The sequence below is a fragment of the Urtica dioica genome, chromosome 9, assembly GCF_054948205.1.
Source record: "Urtica dioica subsp. dioica isolate 48M chromosome 9, U.dioica_male_clone48M_v1_H2, whole genome shotgun sequence".
Lineage (NCBI taxonomy): Eukaryota > Viridiplantae > Streptophyta > Magnoliopsida > Rosales > Urticaceae > Urtica > Urtica dioica.
The window spans coordinates 21,555,887-21,577,975 of NC_142764.1; the positions used below are offsets into that span (position 1 = coordinate 21,555,887).

Here is a 22,089-nt window from a genome sequence, read left to right on the forward strand (position 1 = left end):
TATATGTTTTTTTGTTTATTTATCATAACTTCTTATTTAGAAGGAACCCTAGATATTATATATCAAAAAATATTGGTTGGTAGGTTGAAAGAGAAATTCAATGCATGTACTGCAAGGGTTTGATTATTTGAACCATCCCCAGACACATCGATTGTTGGATCTCAAAAAAAAAAAAAAAAAGTGTAGGGACTCAGTATTGGAAATCATATAGCAAAATGAAAAAGAACAAAAAAAAAAGGGTAAAAGAAGGGGAATATAACACTATTTACTATTTAGCAACATCTACACCAGTTGAATAGTTTCCTTTAAGTTACCATACACTACCATGGCATATTAACCATTATTTAATTTGTCAATTTATTGTCATGATCAACGACACCACATTTTTCACAAGTTGAAAGAGATCTCATCCCAAAAACAAAACAACACATAATAAAAAAAACAGGCTAGAATCGGAAGTATATAGCCTGAAAAAAAGAAAATACTTGTAAGACTGAAAAAACGCGCATGTAAATAGAAAATACTTGTAAGACTGAAAGAAAGTATATAGATATATAATCAGGCTAGAATTATAGGATCAAGGTATAAGTTACATCAGCATTTATTTAAGGCAGATTTAATAGCCATTAAATTTTCAACAATTGAGCACACTGTGAAGTACCTAGTGGACAACTTGCCTGTATCCAATTGGTCATGTAAATCGGAAGTTGGTCACTCATAACTGAAAAGTTTTAAAGCCAAGAAACAAGAAGAAAAAAAAACATTAATAAAGGAAAAAAAAAAAAAACAGCAACTGAACTTTCAATAAACTAAGCCAAATCTGTGTTAATGGAATTATAATGGTTACGAAAAGGACACCCTCCACAATTATCCTCTAATGCGAGTCAAACATTCCCACCTTAACCCAAAGTGCTTCTTACTTTTCAAACATCGTCTCGCAAAGTTTTCAACTCTTATTATTTGATTTATATAAAAAAAATAAAAATAAACATCACCTTTATTTTCCTCTACAACTCCAACCCCACTAAAGAGAGGAATTTGTCTTCATTCTTTTCACAGTCCAAGTGATTTGAGCTTCTCTTCACTAAAGCCTGTCATGTCACTACAACTATTTTTTGGTGGTACCAATATTGTGGTTTTTTTTTTTTTTGTGTGAACTAAAACAAAGTACGTACAGTTTTCGCTGCTTTAAAGTAAGCCCAGTTCATTTGCTGGCTTATGGGTCTCCCACTTCATTTGCCTTCCTGAGACACACACACACACACACACACAGATTCTGATCTCAGCTGAAGATTTTATTCTTTTGTGTGCGAGTGAAAAATGGAGAAGAAGATTCTTCTTCTTCTTCTTCATCTTCTTATACTTCTACTCATGCAGATATGCTTTAAGGCCATTGCTCTGCATTCTCATGATGACTATGCAGGTAAAACAGAACCTCTTTTGTGACTTGCAAATTGTGTTATTTCCTTAATTGTCCTATTTGGTTCTATTAAATAGAAGAAGCAAGGGAGGAGAGAAGATCGGTGTTGGAACATTCATCCACAGCTCAACACACCACTCCAAGCCAACCCTACTCAAGAAGAGTATCAGGTTGATCTCATTTCTTTAGCCTATCTACTAACAAATCTCATTAACATTATACTAATTCTTTCTTGGCCATTTAGCTATTAGATCAAAATTATAGCTCGTTGAATAATGTCCACAGAACACGCTCCCTCGCACGTGCCTCGTATCAGCCATCACCACCGAGGCCGCCACAAGAAGCAGCACAAGAAGTTGTTCCGCCATAAATCGGCCCCAGCTATAGGTAATTATTAAATTAAAAAAAAAAAATCCTCAAAAGCAATTTTTCGTCGATCTTTTTTTTTTTTTAATATAATTAATTTACAGTAGAATCTTGAATCCGCCGAGTGTTTTTATTTTTATTTTTCGTGTCGTCGAAGCTGTCAATCCACATGATCATCATCAAAGCATAGCGATCCCGCCTTCTTCCGTTTCGCCTTCGACTCCGTACCACAAGCACTATCATCTGTACCGCGGGCATCGTCACAATAATGGTCACTCCCAACAAGGTCAGAATATAATTAAAAAAAATGAGAAAAACAGTCGTTCAAAATTAATTGATTAAAAAATAGTCAAAGTTATAAATTTGTAGTGAAATAGTCAAAATTACTGTCTAATTTTTTATTTTTTTTTTCCACATTTTCAATATATTTTTTGACAACTATATATGAGTACTAGAAATAGTCAACTATTTATTGACACCTTGTACTCGCACGTTTTTGGAAATTTTGATTATTTCACTAATTTAGATAAATTATGACTATTTGAAATAAAATTGACCAGATTAAAACAGAAGTTAAATCTATCAATTTTGCATATTTTTGTTCCAATGAAAAAACAGGTCCATCAATGCCTCCTTCCCTCCCTCCCTTTCCATCATTTCCGGGGCCAGCGTCACCCCCGAAATCCAGTAAGTATAAAACCTTCTTAACAATTTTTTATTTTTTTTATTTTTTTTATTTTTTTTATTTTTTTTATTTTTTTTACTGTAACTCTGTATCAGTTTAACTGATATAATTTATCACAGTGCCTAGTTTTTCACCTTCAATCTCTCCATTTCCCTCCATCAACGCAAAGGCCACTCCGCCACCATCACCAATGATGTCCCTACCACCTCCACCACCAAATACAGGTAAAACTAATTCAACACTTCCAATTCCGATCCTCACCCAAAAGAAAAAAATAATATTAGAAAAATAGTCAAATTATACGTTTGACATTGCTAAATAGCTAACGTTTGGTAAATCTTAGGTAAATAGTCACTTTCAGACGTAAATTTTAGGTAAATAACCAACGTTTGGTACATGAAAGTGACTACTTATCTAAGATTTACATCTGAAAGTAGCTATTTACCTAATATTTACCGAACGTCGGCTATTTAGCATTATCAAACGTTTAAGTTAAATATTTTTGTAATGAACCTTTAAAAAAATGTGACACAGATTGTTTGTCGGTGACGTGTACTGAGCCGCTGACGTACACGGCGGCGGGGTCTCCGTGTGGGTGTGTTCAGCCGATCCAAGTGAAGCTGGAAGTTGACGTGGCAATATACGCTTTCTTTCCTCTTGTCTCCAAGCTGGCCGAGGAGATAGCGGCCGGAGTTGCGCTAGCCCGCGGCCAGGTGCGCATTATCGGCGCGGACTCGGCCACTCAGCTCGACAAGACCGCGGTCCTCGTCGACCTGGTCCCGGCTCGCATGAGGTTCGGTTACGTCTCCGCGTTTCGGATCTATGACGGCTTTTGGCGGCGACAAGTCCCCATCAACACTTCCATCTTCGGCGACTATAAAGTGCTTTATGTTCACTATCCAGGTTCTTACTTAATTACTTAATTGATACTTAACGTGATATCATATAGCCTAACACAAAAATTATGTCCATGAGGTGGACGGATTCAGCAAAGGCGGATTCTGTGTTTACGGATTCGGTCCGTCCAGAATTAAAAAACACAAAAGTATTTGAAAAAAAACTCGGAACTAAATAAATTCAAAAGGATAAGTTAAGGTTCCATTTCAATTTTTTTTTTTTTTTTTTTTTAATTTATGACCAATTTTGTAAACTATTGAAAATAACTAGGAAGATAGCAATAAGTAGGTATGAATAAAAGATTAGAAATGAGTTAGGCATCTAGTCTATTTAGAATTTTAGACGCCTTACGTGAAATTCCAGTTTAATGATCTAATAATTAAGTAAAAAATGTTCACACTAATACAAGATACGTACTATTATAAAACATGTAAGTATGAGTTGAACTATATATTTAATTTATACGTAATTAATCTATAAATTAGATAAAAATAGGCATTCAACTATTTCATATAGTTTCTCCTAGAAATATAACATCATAACTTGAATAACATCATAATTTTTATAAGATTTGAAATAAAAGGTCGTTACTCTTCATGATTATATGCATACAATTAAAGTTTGGATTTACTAAATTAAAATATTATGGACAGGTCTTCCACCATCACCGCCCCCGTCGCCGCTCATCATTCCTGCGACGGAGGACGGCGGAGTCATGCCGATGAAGCCTCTAGGGGTCGACGTGTCGGAAGCCAACCGTGTCGGCTTCGGAAAGAGAATGATCGCCGCGATCGCCGCCACGTCATTCGCGGCCTTCGTCGTGTTCTCGGGGGCCGTGTGGGTCCTTCTAGCCAAACTGAGATCGCGTGCCGCAGCCGCCGACGAAATCATCCCTCCCCAATCCCTAATAAAACCGAAGCCACCAACAACACGCACCGGAATCAGGCACGAAGCCAGGTGAAGCTCAGGATGGGCTGGCCATAGCCCCCCTCAAATTTATAAAAAAAAAATTAGAAAAATAACCAATTTAAACGTTACGTTTGGTATATCTTAGGTATAAAGTGTCATTTTCAGACGTAAATCTAAGGTAAATAATCAACATTTGGTATATGAAAGTGACTACATACCTAAGATTTACCAAACGTTGACTATTTAGCAATGTCAAACGTTTAAGTTGGTTAATTTTCTTAATGGACCCCAAATTCATTTAATTATTTTTAAATTTTTTACTCTATAAATTTATAAATCAACCCCCTCTAAACTTCTTTTTTTTTTCTCGCATATTAGCCTCCCTCTAATTTAAAATCTTGGCTTCGTCCCTGACTAGAACGACATCGGTCTCCTCAAAACGCACAGACACCACCACCGCGAGCGTGGGACCACGCGCGGCTTTGGCGGCGGCAAGTGGGGAATCGGTGACGTTGAGCTCGGGTGCGATGAAGGTGTTCTCTGCGGCGGAGATGGAGAGAGCGACGAAGGGGTTCGATGAGGCGAGGGTTGTGGGAGAGGGAGGGTTCGGGGTGGTGTACCGAGGGACGATGGACGACGGGAGGGACGTTGCGGTCAAGGTGCTCAAACGCCACGACCACCAAGGCGGCCGTGAGTTTCTCGCAGAGGTCGAGATGCTCAGCAGACTCCACCACCGGAATCTTGTCAAACTCATCGGGATATGCACCGAAGGACAGGCTCGGTGTCTCGTTTACGACCTCGTTCCCAACGGAAGCGTCGAGTCTCACTTGCACGGTAAGAATAAAAAAAAAATAAAGAGAAAAGACACGCGACTACTTCAGACTTCTCATGTTAAAATTTTAGTCTAATCGTGAAGTAATTATGAAAATAATTCAAATTAAAATACGGATTAAGACAACACGAATGCGTCATATTAAATAAAATATACGCACAAATTAGGCTATATCTTTAATATTTTGAATAACTAGACTTGTCAGCTATTTAACATAGTTTATTTATTCTAAATTAAAACATAGATTTACCAAAACATGACCTAAAATGAACTTAATTTAGGTTTCATCCCGAAAGTTTGAAAAATTAGAAAAATACGACTTTGCATATATATATATATATATATATATATATATATATATATATATATATATATATATATATATATATATATATAAAGAAGCAAAAGCACTCGGTTAAAATTTTCAATTATTTCCGTTGATTTCGGAGGTGGATAGATATTTTAGTTTACATAGTCATAATTTTAGAATTTTTTGGCAGGTTTTGAGATATAAACTAAATTGAGTGTAATTTGAGTCATACTTTTTTGGAAAGATTCTCAAATAAAATCTTGTACTGATATGTTTCATGTGATTGTGATTTATTTAGGTGTTGACAAGGAAGGTGATCCGCTTGATTGGGAGGCGAGAATGAAAATCGCGGTGGGAGCGGCGAGAGGGTTGGCCTATTTGCACGAGGACTCTAGTCCACGTGTCATTCACAGAGACTTCAAGTCAAGCAACATTTTGTTGGAGTATGACTTCACGCCCAAGGTATCTGATTTTGGGCTGGCCAGGTCAGCTATGGAGGGTCACACTCAAATCTCCACTCAGGTCATGGGAACTTTTGGGTAAGAATCCACTTTCTAACTCCGCCTACACTTATTATTTAAAATTAATAAAAAAAATATTCACCGGAAATTACAAGTTCTAAGTTCTAACCATATAGTATATATTTCGCATCAACAATCCCACCCCCTAAATGTAACTGTATATATAGACATCCTATTTATTGTTAAATATTTAGTTTCACACACCCCTTAGATGCTTCTACACCTTAAATTTAAGGAACATATGATTTATTAATTCTCCCCAGGCAAATAAACTTATGTTATTTATTTAACTTTCAATCATTTTATTTGTCCAACTAAATCAGCCAGTTATCTAGTAAAATTGGAGAGTTAATCATATAATTTATTTAAAATTCGTACAGTAAAATTTTAGTCGAATTATTTTAAAATGAAAAAAAAAATAGTCTAAATTAAAGCAAAACGTATCTATCATACTATAAAGGGAAATTGCTCCGACTGCCACCTATTTGATAACTTTTTCCTATTTTCCACAAAAACCTTAATTTGGACACCAATGTCACTAACATCTATGTAAAACTACCCATTTACCCTTCACTTTAAATTTTCTTATTTGGTTCTCTCTCTCTCTCTCTCTCTCTCTCCCTCTCTCTTCGCGTCAATCACTAATTCTCATAAAGTCTGACTCTCTCCTCTCTCTCTAATCGCGTCAGTGGTTTCTCTCTCTCTCTCTCTCTCTCTCTCTCTCTCTCTCGTTCTCTCGTTCCCGCCAATATTCCTCTCTCTTTCTCTTTCTCTTTCTTGACCCCAATTCTCTTTCTCGCACCAGCTTTCTTTCTCACCGTCGAGGTCTAAAACCAGATGACCCAAACGCCCGCCTGAGAACCCTAGTCTCTCTTTCTCGCCGTCGGTCTTTAAAACTCGAATACTCAAACGCCCACGAGATGTGACATTAGATGTCAACAATTGACGTCAACTGTTGACATTAGATGTCAACAATTGTCGATGTCAACAATTGATGTCAACTGTTGACATTAGATGTCAACAATTGACGTCAACCGTTGACATTAGATGTCAACTGTTGACATTAGATGTCAACAATTGTCGTCAACTGTTGACATTAGATGTCAACAGTTGACATCTAATGTCAACAGTTGACATTAATTGTTGACATCTAATGGATGAATTTAAATTTAGTTCTTCACTTAGGCATTCAATTCACAACATTACAGATATATAAAACATAGTGTAAATGGACATATAAAGCAGTTTCAAGTTTTCAAGTCATACAAAAATCCATACACAAATATAAATATTAAGAAGTTCCAGGCATTCAAGTCATATAAAAACTCATACACAAATATAAATATTAAGAGTTGGTGCGAGAAAGAGAGCTGGTTCTCGGGCTCCTGGGTTTCTTGGGTCTGGTGGTTTGGGGTAAAGAAAGAGAAAGAGAAAGAGAAAGAGTGAGAGAGATCGGGAAAAAAAACAGTCCGACGAGGGGACGGAGAGAACGAGAGAGTGAGAGAAAGAGATAGAATGGGAAGAGAGAACGTGAAAGAGAAGAGAGAGAGATCGACGGGAGAACGAGAAAGAGAAGAGCGAGAGAGAGAGAGAGAGAAACCACTGACACGATTAGAGAGAGAGAGGAGAAAGTCTCAGACTTTATGAGGACTTAGTGACTGACGCGAAGAGAGAGAGAGAGAGCCAAATAAGAAAATGGATGGAATTTAAAGTGAAGGGTAAATAGGTAGTTTTACATAGGTGTTAGTGGTATTGGTGTCCAAATTAAGGTTTTGGTGGAAAAGAGGAAAACGTTATTAAATAGGTGGCAGTTGGAGCAATTTCCCTAACAAATTCATTGATTTCATCACCAAATCTAATCAGACAAAGATCACTAATCAAAATTCCAAACTAATAAATTTGATTATGTTATCAACTAATAATTGATTTTTTGGAAAAATGATACAAAATAGCCATTTGAAACTTATTGATTAGCAAAATAGTCAAAGTTTCAACTTTTCAGCAAAGTAGTCAAATTTACGTTTTCCAATTTTTTTTTTACAACCAAGGTTAAAATTTTTGACGATTATTATAAGCAATTTATCACTTTCAAAAAAATTAATCTTGGGGTCAACTTTTTTTTTTTTTTTTTTTTTTTTTTTTTTTTAAATCAGATTGCTGCACATTTTGACTATTTAACTAAATTAAGACAAACCTTGGCTATTTTGTAAATTCATAACTTTAAATTGACTATTTAGCTACATCACTCTTGATTTTTTTTTCTTCTTCTTCTTCTTATTATTCTCAGTTACTTGGCGCCGGAATATGCGATGACGGGGCACCTTTTGGTGAAAAGCGACGTGTACAGCTACGGAGTGGTGTTGCTCGAGCTCCTGACGGGAAGGAAACCGGTGGACCTTAGTCAACCGCCGGGGCAGGAGAATCTAGTGACGTGGGTGAGGCCTCTTCTCACCGATAGAGAAGCCCTTCCATCGCTGATCGACCCTTCCCTGGGCCCCGGCCACCTCGACACCGCCTCCAAGATCGCCGCCATCGCCTCAATGTGCGTCCAGCCCGAGGTGGCCCACCGCCCCTTCATGGGCGAGGTCGTCCAAGCCCTCAACCTCGTCTGCGCCGACTTCTCCGACCAGTACTTTCCCGAGCAAAGCGCTGTTACCGCCACCACCGTAGATAATGATAATGGCAATGGTAATGGTAATGGTAATGATGATGAAAATGGCAATAGAGGCGCGTTGTTGATGTCGAGGTCGGAGTTTTTGGAGGGGATTGGAGAAGCGAATCGGAGAGATTCGGGGTCGTTTAGGAGGATGTACTCTAGCTCCGGCCAGTTGGTAATTACCGCCGGCCAAAATACGCGGTTTTGGCAGAGGTTAAGGAGTTTGTCTTGGGGAAGTTAGACTACCCATGTTTACCGCTAAAATTCTATGGAACTCTTAATTCTCGTTTCGAAAATGGGGGTGTTTATGATTCATTTGTTCTTAATTATTCTTATTAAGTAAGGAACTTCATTCTAGCATGATAGTTTGTATAAACAAACTTTGGTAACATATTTGGACTATTCTTATAGTTTAAAATAATTAGTCAAGCAAATACTTGCATAGAATATATGTTTAATTGATGATATTAAAAAACCTGAGGAGCTTCAGTCTTGGGTTTGGCCTTGGGCTTCATTGCTGACTTCAGCATTGCTGATTTTGTTCCTTTATCTCAAACCCTTTGATGTTCAGGTTTCCTCTTTGTTAGTTGTTTCCTTCTAACTTCAATATTACATTAGCAAGCCGAAAAAAAAAAAAGTATACAAATGTAATCCTTGAAAAAATATTAAAGTTTCACACCGGATAGCAACAACAACCACATAAATATTAAGATAAGATTAAAAGTGGTACTTCGAAAACTTTAACTAACGGTGTTATAATAAGATATTACAATAAGAATCTCAGGTGATGAACAAATTACAAGACAATTGTGCTTCGAAAACTTAAATTGTTGAATGGCTCTAAAAAGTGAGAATATAAAATTCTTACATTTTAAAAAGATTCTATGGTCGAGGATGACAGATTAAAATAACATAGTAATTTATTTTAATTAATCAGCTGTTGGACAGTTTGAGTTGAGATTAACAAAATAGCAAATATTTAAGGCAAAGTGCCTCTAGTAACATACTTTCTCACACAACAGAAAATACCAGCAATAGTTTCTCTCCCTGTAACAAATCTGCTTTCTTTCTTTGTCTCTCTGAAGCTTCACGGAAATGGCTGAAGTAATCCTCTCCCCCGTGGCAGATCTGATCATTGAGATACTGGGTTCGGCGGCGGTGAGGAAGATCGGAGAGCTGTACAGCGTTAGAGACGATCTCGAAGAACTCGAAGGCACGCTGTCCGTGATCAGAGCCGTTCTTCTAGATGCAGAGAGACAGCAGGCTCAGAACAACCAAGTCAGGCTTTGGCTCCAGAGGCTTGAAGATGTGGTCAGCGACGCCGACGATTTGGTCGACAGAGTCGCCGTTGAAGGAATGCGCCGGCAGCTGAAGCCGGCGCGGAGCAGAGTGTTCAAGAAGGTGCGCGTTTTCTTTTCGAGCTCAAACCAAGTCTTTTTTCGGAGCAAGCTTGCGAAAGAAGTAACCGGAGTTCGGAGGAGACTGGCTGCGATCGCGGCTGACAGGAGGGATTTCATATTGGAGGAGTCTCGGGAGGATTTTCCGAGGATCGCGAGGGAGACTCACTCGTTCGTGGTCGAGGAAAATGTCGTCGGGAGGGTCGACGACAAGAAGAGATTGCTGAAGCTGGTGATGGAGAACGGTGAAGAGGGTGTTCGTGTCTTTCCCGTTTTCGGAATGGGAGGGCTCGGAAAGACCACGCTGGCTCAGCTCGTTTTCAACGACGAGAGCGTCCGGAATCATTTCCACGAGAAGGTTTGGGTGTGCGTGTCGGACAACTTTGACGAGAGAGTGATCGTCGGGCTGATCGTCGGAAGCGCGGGGGCTGGCGATTCGATGCAGGGATTGCAGAACGCTCTGCGAGACAAAATGAACGGAAAGCGATACCTTTTGGTGCTTGACGATGTCTGGAACGAGAGCCATCAGAAGTGGAAAAACTTAATGGCTTTGTTATCAAACTGCGGGGAGCCTGGAAGTAGGATAGTCGTTACCACACGCAGCGAACGCATTGCGAAGCTCACGAGCGATGAAGCGGAGCCGTTCCGTTTGGGGATCCTCAGCGACGGCGATTCTTGGTCTCTCTTCGAGAAGATAGCGTTTCGGCGGGGACGGGACCAGGCTGAAGCAGGCACCGTGGAAATCGGAAAGCAGATCGCGAAGAAATGCGGAGGGATTCCTCTCGTGATTGGAGTGATGGCGAGCATGATGTCTGTCAGAGACCCGAAAACGGAGTGGCAGACCTTCATCACCGACGAACTCTTGAGCCTGCCTCAGCAAGAGAACGACATTTTGCCGACGCTGAAGTTGAGTTACGATTGTCTTCCGTCGCATCTGAAACATTGCTTCGCTTACTGCAGTTTGTTTCCCAAAGATACTATCATCGATGTCCCGATGCTCATACATCATTGGATAGCGCACGGATTTATCGGTGTGCCGTCAAATGGAAGCCAAAGTCCGGAAGAAAAAGGATATGATCAATTTCTGGAACTGTTTTGGAGATGCTTATTTCAAGAAGCTGTAGCGGACGAACATAACAAGGTCAAGACATGCAAAATGCATGACTTGATTCATGATCTTGCAGTGCAAGTGGCAGGAAAAAAGTATGTCACTTTAGAGCCTAATAGCAGCCAAGAAAATAATTATGAAAAAGTACGTCACGTTTCATTTGGTCATTCTTTGGGTGGATTACCAAGTTCTCTACTGCAAGCAAAAAGGCTCCGTTCGTTGGTCTGGCTAGAACGATGTTACGACTTTTCAATAGGTGAATCAAATCTAGAGGTAATAGTTGAAAATTTCGAATTCTTGCGAATGTTAGATCTGAATTGTTCAGGTACTTTTGTGGTGACGAATTCCATCGGGAAGTTGAGACATTTGCGATATCTTGATTTGTCTAACAACTCTTTCGAAAGATTGCCCTCTTCTATTACAAAACTAGTCAGTTTGAAGACCTTGAGGCTAAATGGATGCTATAATCTCGGTGAACTTCCAAAGGATATGAAAAATCTAGTCAATCTGAGGTGTCTTGAATTCAGTAGCCGGTCAAATTATCAACTTTATCTTCCGAGAGGAGTGAGCCGATGGACTAATCTTCAAACGTTGTCGTATTTTGCGATCCCCGAAGACCCAACTCTTGCTTCGCGCACTAGTAAGCTTGACGAGTTGATGGGACTCAGAAACTTGAGAGGAAAACTAGAAATTATGGGGTTAAGAGGCGGGATCAAAACTAGTGGTGCAAATCTAGAAGGAAAAGAGCATCTTCGGTCCATATCTTTAAAATGGCTTCTTACTACTGGTGATGAAGGCCGAGATGAGACACTGGATGGTCTCCGTCCGCATCCGAATCTAAGAGAAATGAGCATTGAAAAATACTGCGGTGTCACATTTTCCAATTGGCTTTCTTCGCTTACTAATCTAGTTGGACTGCGGTTACACAAGTGCTCTAAATTGAAGCAATTGCCACCCCTAGGTCCACTTCATTTTCTCGAAGAGATGAGTCTACATGATTGCTACGCTTTAGAACACGTCGCCATGGATATCAACGATGACTACAATGGGTCTACAACGACGATACAAGTGCCGGTACTTCCTTCTCTCCGGCGACTGATATTATCAAACTTGCACAACTTTAAAGGATGGGAGATGCCAAACATCACAGCGAACGAATACCAGCCATCATATTTCCCGTGTCTTACCAACTTAACCACCAAAAATTGCCGAATGCTAACTTCAATGCCACTCTTTCCAAACGTCGAGGAGCTAGAATTGACGTTTTCCAACAAGAAGCCATTTGAGCAAACTGTTTCGAACAGCGCCGCGTTTCCTCAAAAACTCGGGAACGGCCACAGCATCCGCAGCGTTGTTGCCCTCAAATTTTTACCCACTCTCTAAAGTGACGATGCTGTATCTGATTTGTCGCGGTGGGTCAGACGTAGTGCATCATTTTCCCGGTTGGATGCGAGGCCTTTCTTCGCTCGAGACAATCTTGATGTCCGAGTCTACGCACGTGCTACGAGACTCTCAAACCATGGAATTTTGCTCAAATGAGTTAAAATGGGGGGTCGACGAAGCCGATGAGCATGAACTTCAAGGAAACCGCGTTACGTGGAAAATCTTTTCAAGCATACGCGAGCTTGTGTTGGAAGATTCACCGGTATCCAAGTATATTTCTGTAGCAGCTCAACATCTCACCTCGCTCGAGACCCTGCATATACGACGGCCTGAGGATCTCGAGCTCAGCTCTGACACGAGCAACAACACAATCAAGTGGGAAGCCCTGAAGAGTCTGCGCACTGTGATCTTCTGTCATCTACAAAAGCAAAATACCACGCTCCCCGAGTGGCTTCAATGCATTACCACTTTGCAGCATCTGAAAGTCTCCGAGTGTAATAATCTGACTGCTCTTCCAGATTCCATCTCCAAATTGTCTTTGCTACAAAAACTTGAGATTAGATACTGCTCAAAGATTGAATCTTTACCTGGATCCTTGTGCACTCTGACTTCGCTGCAAACACTAGAAATTCAGGGGTGTCCAATCTTATCGGGAAGATGTCGAAAACAAACAGGAGATGATTGGCCCAAGATTCAGCACATCCCGTGTATTAATTTGTCTATGTGACTGTTTTTTCGGCCGATGATTCCAGTATGACGCTCGTACACTTCAGGTATATATATATTTTTTTTTTCTTCTTAAGACTAGTTTAGATTGAATTTGAATTTGAAGTGGAACTGAATGTGATTAATTTTGTTTCATGATTTTTTTACTATTGTATGGACAGCTCTGGGTTTTCTATCATCATCAAATATGTGGAATGTCCGAGGCTGTATTTCGGGAAATAATTGAAGATTTCGCAATCTTCTGCCTTCAAGTGTCGGAGAGCTCTGGTGGTCTCTACCATTGCTGACATCTTGGCTCTTTGGACCTTCGGGCTCTTTAAGTCTGCAAGCTTTTACACGTGTTGATCGACTTGTGTGCGAGGCTCTTGTTTCGGATTTTGGCACGGCCAAGCTTTAGATGCAAGATTCTTCCAATTGGACCGTTTGTTGCCGAAAGTTCTGGATATGTCCCACCAGGTATGTACTACTACCCTGATCAACAAAGTAAAGCTTTTTATTTTCCAAGCGTATTAAAGAGAAAACTTTGCTGTTTTGGTTTCATAGTTTAGCTGATTTGAGCTTCTCTTAAAACTTGAAGGTAAACGCTTGTAAGGAAAAATACTGATGGAGTAGGTTGTGTCTGGTGCTAAGAATTCAGAATATATTGGATGTGTTCAAGAAATTGAATCTAACAAACAGATGATTAATTAATTCTCCACAAGCAAATAGACTTCTGCTATTTATTTAATTTTTAATCATATTTCTTTTTCTAACTAAATCAGCTAGCTAGTAGAAATGTATCCATTTCATAACAAGTACATCATAATTTATGATATGTAGCATGACATTCCATCATCAATTTATGATATGTATCAAGTTATGAAATGTATCCATTTCATAACAAGTACATCATAATTTATGATATGTAGCATGACATTCCATCATCAATAAATTTCAACTAATGCGTTACCCTTCTTTGTATTAATCAAATATCCGTTTATCTCCTTTCATCAGTTACTTGGCGCCGGAATATGCGATGACGGGACACTTTTTGGTGAAAAGCGACGTGGGTGTGACCTTTTCTCACCGATAGAGAAGCCCTTTGATCGAACCCTTCTAGAAATTTAATGGCTATAAGTAACTTGAATATTCTCCATAATTCTTACATTCTTCTTATCTCTAGAGAATCACATAGATTTCTCTAGAGCTACCTTCTAGAAATTGGACTCACTACAACACAAACTTGGGCTTAAGTTAAATACCAAAACCCAACATCAATTTATTTTTAACACCCCTTTAACTTGATTGTGCTAATCCAACTAAGTCTGATTAACGAGACAAAGTCTTAGCGCTTGAGAAATTTGGTGAAGATATTGGCTATTTGGCTATGCGTCCTCGTATACTTCAATTGTACCTCATTTTCGGCAACTTCTCTAATGAAGTGATAACATGTGTCAATGTACTATTTTGTTCATGAAAGATTGAGTTCTTCATCAAATCTATTGTTAACTTGTTGTCAACGAAGATCTTGATAGACTACTTTTGTGAAAAACTCAACTCCTTTAACGTTACATTGCAAGATTGCATTGAGGTCAAGTATCGCAAACTCCAAACCAAGCTCTTAAAAAGTATTGGATCCCTTCTTTCTCATCCTTTGTGCTTTGAAAACTTGGTTCCACATTTCATTGGCGTTCTAATTGAGTTTAATTCATCCATATTGAAATTCTTGAGCACCACCTTGTTGATAATCACGCTAAATATTTCCAACTTTCAATTTTTACCTTTCACATGGTCAAAAATGTCTTATGAATCTTAGTTTCTCTAGTTACCATAAAATCTTGTAATTTTTTTTAATGATATGTTTAATGTGATTGTGGTTTATTTATGTGTTGCAAGGAAGGTGATCCGCTTGATCGGGAGGTGAGAATGAAGATTGCAGTGTGGGCGGCAAGAGGGTTCGCCTATTTGCACGAGGACTCGAGTTCACGTGTCATTCAGAGACTTCAAATCGAGCAATGTTGGAGACTTCACAACCAAGTATCTGATTTTGGCTGGCCATGTCAGCTTTTGAGGGACACACTCAAATCTCCACTCAAGTCGTGAAAACTTTTGGGTAAGAATCATCTTTCTAACTGCGCTAACACTTATTACTTTAAAAAAAGCATGCCGTATATAACAAGTTTTACGGAAATTGACAACAACAATATTATTTGCTTGGCAATTATAAAAAATAGAGTAAAACTTAAAATTGGACACATTTATTACTAATTCACTTATGCAAAAACGGTAATACCCTTAATAAAATGTCACGAAATTCATTTGTTACAACATTCTCTAATTTCGTGACACATCGTAATTTCGTGGCACATCAGTCACGAAATTATGAATTTCATATCATGATTTGCTTGTCCGAGTTTAAACTCATCCTAGTTACACCCTAGAGAAATTAACCAAAATCATAGGCTACATATTGCTTCAGCGAATATAAAAATAATTAAAATAAGAAAAATAAAAATGGAACAATTTCATATCATTAATTCTAACCACAATCTCACAAAACACAATCCAGCAGGTCATATATATATAATTGTTTATATAGATAGACCGGCACGAACCAATTACCAACACAAGAAAGCAAGCTCTTACGGCAATATTTTTTTTTCTTCCCTTTACAGATTACTGCTCGCTAAGAAATAAAATAACAAAATTAATTTAAATATAAATGATATATATTAAGCAAAATCATCTAATATAACACTCATATCACAACCTACTCTACTCTTATTATTATTAATATCATTAGAATATTGCTTATTTATATACCAGTTGCTCTAGCCAGTCTTTCTCTCAATATCTTCACTCCCATGTACCTGCTTGTTTACAACATTATTAGCTCCCAATATAAGTACAACTTTGACTATCATATAAAAATTCATATGACTTTGTCGCTACAGTTTGGTAGCTAATTAATTAAAAATGAAAATCATGTAAATCAGATTAATATTTAAGATATAAAATCATATAAATGCATGTGACGACTTTTACTATCACAAAAGTTCATGTCACGTATAATATAACAAGTAACCATAAGAAAAATAAAATAAAATAATAATTAAAATTGAAGATATAAAAAATTTATAAATCAGAAACTTGAATCAGTGATCATATCTTTAATTGAAAGAAGAAAAACAAAACATGTCAAATTTCACATATATTTCCATAAACGAAAAATATAATGATAATGATGAGGTGAATATAGAAATCAAATATAGAAGATTTCAAAATCTCAATATCTTAAATTAACAAGAATAAAATTTAGGAAAAAAAGGGATTAAATTTAATTTGAAAAATTCAACAACAGCTTAAAAAATGTATTCTAGATTTATAATAATTTCATAAAAAATAAATATTTCTTTGAATCAATTAATAAATAAATAATTTGTCAATTAATAATTAGGCTAATAAAAAAATTAAAAAATAAAAATACTTTTTTTTTTACCTTCCCATCATCATGACTGTGGCCTGAGGGTTGGTCCCCGGAGAGTCATTAAAAATAGAGCCATCAACAACCCTGAGCCGAGCAAGTCCCATGACCTTGTACCGCTTATCAACGACCTTGCCGACGTGAGCGCCGCCGTGGTAGTGCCAAATAGTGATGACCGTGTCGCGACAAAACTGCTCGAGCGACTTCGAGTCATTGGTGTGTCTCGGGACCAAGTTCACATTGGCCTTGACGCTCATGTTGAGAAGCCTCTCGGCGGTCCTCTCGTCGCACTGAGAGAAGCCCTCGAAGTGCTTGGACTGAGCCACCTTGACCGCGGCCCTGACTCCGGCCACGCACTTTCGGAGGTCGGCCGGGTGGCTAAAGTAGTTGAAGGTCACCGAAGGGTTGTCCTCCGGGTTGGTGCTCAAGAGATTGAGGTGTCCCGAGGAGAGAGGCCTCGCGATCTTCTCGAGGATGAAACCCCCTTGGAAGGCTTCCCGGGGTATGTCTTGCTTGTTCTTTATGTACTCGTCGATTCGCTCTCGTGTCCTTTGCTTTGGCGGGACAGTCGACAATTGTCCGATCTAATCATCACAACAAGAACAACAAAGTTATGAACTACTAGAGACTTTAACCAAAAAATTGAAATCTTAATATCCAAAATTTTCATCGAGGCAATTAAGATTTTTCTAATAAAATTACCTACAATATATGTTGCCTTTAGCTTGACAAAAATCAAAATCTTAAACTAAGCAACGTTGGGTTGATAATTGATAATTAGTAAATTTGATTAGGTACATAGTAAGTAATAAAAGGAGTCAAATTAGCCAATTTTAGGACGTGACAATTTGATTGATAAAAAGAATGCCTAATTTTCACTTATTAATCAAACGTTGGCTAAAATGTAATTTCAACATGTCAAAAATGTTTATATAGCTATGATACTCTTAAAAATAGGAATGTTTCATATAATTAACCATTAAATGGTACATTTCTAGTTAGATACAAACTCAAAGAGTAGTTTTATTATGCAAATTGAAATAATTAAGGAATAGTATATAAGTGGGCAATATTAAGCTATAAGGGTAGTTTAAAATAAGTTTTTGTAATAATAATAAAAAAAAAAAAAGTAAAGGAGCCAATCTCTAATTTTATCATGCAAATTGAAATAATTAAGAACTATTAGTAATATAAATAATAAATTTATGTTCTTTTCATTGTCAATTGGTTTTTTGGGATTACCTCGGCAGACATAATGCCGTGGTGGCAGTGGATGCTGTCCTGGGACTGGCCGAAGCCACTGCTGGCTTCGATATAGACGCCGAGCTTGGTGATTCCGACGGTCTGGATGAGCGACTGGGCCACGGGCTTGTGGCTCGGGATGAAGATGGAGTTCATGGGGTTGTCCACCATGCCTTTCCCCACAAACTCGTTGCGGAGCACCGAAGTGATGTTCATCCTCTTGAGCTCCTCGCGCGGGCCCACCCCGCTCAGCATCAGCATTTGCGGGGTCCCGATGGCCCCGCACGTCACGATCACCTCGCTCTCGGGCCTCTCGTTGATCCGCGCCTCGCGCTGCTTCCCGTGCTCGTCCTTGAACACCACTCCCACCGCCTTCGGGGGTTTCACTGCGTTTCGAATATTCATATATCTTCGAAAACATGTTATTATGGTCCTAAATAAGATCATTATAATTTCTTTTTGACTATATAATTATTTTAGGAAGGTTACATGAAATGTTATCACAAAAATACAACACAAATAAAATTTATGTTTTTTTTTTGTCTTTTTAATTAGGCTCTTTTACAAAAGAAAAAAAAAATTGATTTTTCAATGAAAAATAACATGTTTCAATGTCATAACAATTTTTAACGTGTATTGTAGAATTATCAGGACTTCATTTATAAAATATACTACTAAAAACTTAAAAAAAAAAAAAAATTAATAATGAATAAGAGAGTTTGACTTGTATCTTTTATTAGTGATATTATTAAAATACGCATCAAAAATTAATTTTGTTCAGAATATGTATTTCATTCAAAGCTATGTACAAATTTAATGAGGGGTTAATTACTTTGTTAAAAAAAAAGTGGACCAGCTAGCTGAATCTTCTCTAATCATAATTTGAAAAGAAAAAAAGAGTGTTTTTTTTTTATTGACCAACCATATACACAAGCAAGCAATATAGAAAGGTTTTGAAAGGAAACATACCCGTAGTGTCGAAGATGATTCTGTGGACGGTGGCGTAGAGGAGTACGGTGAGCCTTCTTGGGTCGGCAGAGGCGAGGAGCTCGGCGGCGGTGTGGCGGCGGCCAAACCTGTCGAAGATGGTACCGCCGACTTTGGTTCCATAAAGATGATCGTACGTGAAGCCATTGAAAGGCGAAATTCCGATGTCTAAAAGACTGTCCTTGAACGCCTGTTGCCATGGAGCCACCACCGGCTCGTGCACTATCTGCTTCTCGACCCACGCAAACGACTCGTTCACTATCTTCGAATCCCACCCCATCTTCTTCACGTAGCTGCAATGCAATGATGCACAAAATCAATGTCAACAAATAATTGATATATGGTCATCATAGAATTGGATCATAATAAAATATTTGGAATTTTTTATTTATATAATAGTCTAAATAAATTTAGTGAGTACAAAATTATAACCTGGATTTTTTTTTTTTTTTCCGGTTTTCGTTTAAAACTTGAGGCATCATGGTAAATATATTGAGTTATATATTTATGGCTAAATTTAATAAGTTATGGGGAGAGCCTTAAGTACGGACTTTATTTATTCTCATATAGATAATGTGGGGTGCGTCCAATTCCATGCCAAGAGCTCCAAGAGACATTATTTAGGTCATATAATTTTTTTTTTAATCAAGGTTATACGGTTAATTTGTGACAACTCACGCCAAGTTTGTGATCGTATTTAGGTTTTTATTTCAGGTAATAAATGTTGAATTGGAAGTCGAATAAATGAGCGTAGTATATGTTCATAATAATATGGACCACATCTTTCCTAAAGAGGTCAGCTTATAAATTTAACATTAAATGAGGTCTTGTTATTCATCTATGTAGATCTATCGCTGCCATTTTAATTAAAGGGACCCACAATTATTTAAAACAAAGTACAGCTGGCCATTTCGACCCGATAACCCGACATAAATATTGAGGCTACAACAAAACTGGTTTGGGTTAGGAAAATTATTAGATCGTCAGAGTTAGGTCGACCCAATTTGACATAAGAAAGATCGGTTATATACGGATCAAATTCGGGTATCATGTATATGAATGAAATTAAATATTCTGTTAATTACACAAAATAAAATTAGTCACATTCTATTGCTTTCTTGTCTTTTTCAACTATGAAACGACATTATCAGAGCATTTATAAGGTTTGAAGTATAACTTATCAATATAATGTATAAAGATATGGTGAGATCAAAATACCCAAAACAAATAAACACAAAATATTGGGTTTGTATGATGACCACATTCTGGTTGGATTTTCCAAACCACATGAAATAATTGATCAATTCTAGTAAGGCCTAGTTATAGGATCAAGTTATAATGCACAAAATCTCAAGCCTAGGAAATAAAACAAATTTTATAATTGACTCGATAGTAAGTAACAATCAACATCTAAGACTGTTTGTGGATGCATAATTAACGACATGATTAGTTTGAAACTTCCCCAAAGTAGCTCATTTTCTCATTCCAATAATAGTATTTGCAAATAATTATACTAATAAAAAAAAAACAACTTATTGACCTACATTGGTCCTCAGGAAAAATGTACATTATTTTTGTATTTCAACATCAACCGAAAATTAGACTTATCTATGAATATGATGGGGGTATCCCTTAGCTGGTGCATTCTTATTTAATTAATTATTTTTATGAGAAAGATACGGTGTATGCTTTTAAAAAAAAAAAAAAAAAAAAAAAAATCAAAGGGAAGAAAGAAAGAAGAAAAAGAGTCTTTAAATAGAAAATAACGTGACAGTTGAAAGTTGGCCTAAAATTAGATGGAATTCTTTAAATGCAAAGATGTGTCAATAAGAACATACTATAGAACTACCCTTCAAATATAATTTTCCCCAAACTTGTAATAATCATAATCATATAGTGGACTCAAAATGGAAACTCAATAGTATAATTCACATACACATGTACCTTGGGCTAGCCCTAGTGTAGAACCCGGCGTTGATGGCGGTCCCACCGCCGAGAACCCGAGCCCTAGAGTTGATGACACCGTCGGTGGAGACGAATGGCTGAGAAGCCGAGAGCGGTGACGTGTCGGCGAGTCCGATGTGGAAGTTTCGGAGGAATGACACGTTGGCATTGGAAAATGGGACGCCGCCGCGCTCGACCACCAAGACCGTGAAGTTGCGTGACAGCGTGGCGGCCAAAGGGCAGCCGGCGGTCCCGCCTCCGACCACGATGTAGTCGAAACCGCCCTCGTCGTTTCTCCGACCTTTCGACTCGAACGACGACGAAGCCGAGTCGAACTCGCTCGCCTTCTTTATGAAAGGGTATTTGAATTGATCATACCACTTGTTCTCGTTTTGCTTGCTCCCTAGTTGATCAATAATATATTTAGTAATATGATGAATATTGTGGATGTAAAAAAAAAAAAAAAAAAAAAAACTAAGTGTTGTCTAATGTAATGAATCTATATATCAACAAACAAGTGCCCAAAGGCGCTAGCTAGGGCATTTTTGGATGACAACAAAAACGTTTGACTATGTGCTTTAAATTTGGCATCTGATCAAAACCCACTTCGGACTTACATATAACCCCAATAAAAAAATTAGGATTTAATTTCAGACTTCATATCAAACTTCCACTAACTTTTAGACAAGAGAGACAAATATTAAGGCACACAAGTAAAGACAAAGAGAGAAGGCAAATCAAAGTAGAGTGTATTTGGGTATATATGTAGAGAAGTTGTTTTGAAGTAGCTAGCTAGAAGATGATGATGATGAACAAAGAAAGGAGAGGGTAGAGAGAAAGAGAGGAGATGAGAAATAGAAGAAAGAAATGAACAAAAAAAAAAAAAAAAAAAACTAACCGTGGACAGAGGAGAGTAAAGAGAAGGAGAGCCATAGCATGAAAATGCTAAAGAGCTTGAATTCTCTACCAACCAAAGCCATAGAAGGCAGACAAATCCCTCAGAAAAGCACTCACACACAAAGAGCCTTCTTCTGTCTCCGAACCCTATGTGGCTTCCACTGGTTGGTCTTGTTTTGTGTGTATGTCACTATATATATATATATATATATATATAATTACACTATAAATTAAATGTACCCAGATCATCAAACAAAAATAAAAAAAAATAAAAAAAATTATAGACTCTGTGTGTTTTACTTTTACCTTACCATGAGCTGCTTCAATATTTTATTATAATATTATA

The 22,089-nt window shown here is 37.8% G+C and overlaps 2 protein-coding genes and 1 pseudogene across 5 annotated transcripts; 2 read left to right on the forward strand and 1 right to left on the reverse strand.

Moving 5' to 3' along the window:
• Window positions 1-1,061: 1,061 nt before the first annotated feature.
• On the forward strand, window positions 1,062-9,010 carry LOC149385769 (receptor-like serine/threonine-protein kinase ALE2). Of its 2 annotated transcripts, XM_089625668.1 has the most exons (11): window positions 1,062-1,423; window positions 1,498-1,590; window positions 1,706-1,807; window positions 1,944-2,072; window positions 2,405-2,473; window positions 2,591-2,695; window positions 3,006-3,374; window positions 4,022-4,325; window positions 4,696-5,111; window positions 5,718-5,958; window positions 8,228-9,009. In XM_089625668.1, exons 1-11 carry the CDS (start codon window positions 1,321-1,323, stop codon window positions 8,835-8,837), a joined length of 2,541 nt encoding a protein of 846 aa, XP_089481794.1. In that variant the 5' UTR covers window positions 1,062-1,320; the 3' UTR covers window positions 8,838-9,009. The 2 variants fall into 2 exon arrangements, with proteins under 2 accessions (XP_089481794.1, XP_089481795.1); XM_089625669.1 differs by lacking the exon at window positions 1,062-1,423 and having other exon boundaries at window positions 1,665-1,807; window positions 8,228-9,010.
• A 681-nt stretch (window positions 9,011-9,691) lies between these two features.
• On the forward strand, window positions 9,692-13,657 carry LOC149385770 (putative disease resistance protein RGA4; annotated as a pseudogene). The gene is made up of 2 exons (XR_016301344.1): window positions 9,692-13,257; window positions 13,372-13,657. The product of XR_016301344.1 is annotated as a putative disease resistance protein RGA4 (transcript).
• A 2,039-nt stretch (window positions 13,658-15,696) lies between these two features.
• HTH (Glucose-methanol-choline (GMC) oxidoreductase family protein) lies at window positions 15,697-22,067 on the reverse strand. Of its 2 annotated transcripts, XM_089626578.1 has the most exons (7): window positions 22,050-22,067; window positions 21,745-21,933; window positions 20,847-21,249; window positions 18,885-19,195; window positions 17,916-18,301; window positions 16,689-17,257; window positions 15,697-16,059 (listed from the first exon to the last, which is right to left on the reverse strand). In XM_089626578.1, exons 2-7 carry the CDS (start codon window positions 21,824-21,826, stop codon window positions 16,005-16,007), a joined length of 1,806 nt encoding a protein of 601 aa, XP_089482704.1. In that variant the 5' UTR covers window positions 21,827-21,933; window positions 22,050-22,067; the 3' UTR covers window positions 15,697-16,004. The 2 variants fall into 2 exon arrangements, with proteins under 2 accessions (XP_089482704.1, XP_089482705.1); XM_089626579.1 differs by lacking the exon at window positions 22,050-22,067 and having other exon boundaries at window positions 21,745-21,951.
• Window positions 22,068-22,089: the final 22 nt, after the last annotated feature.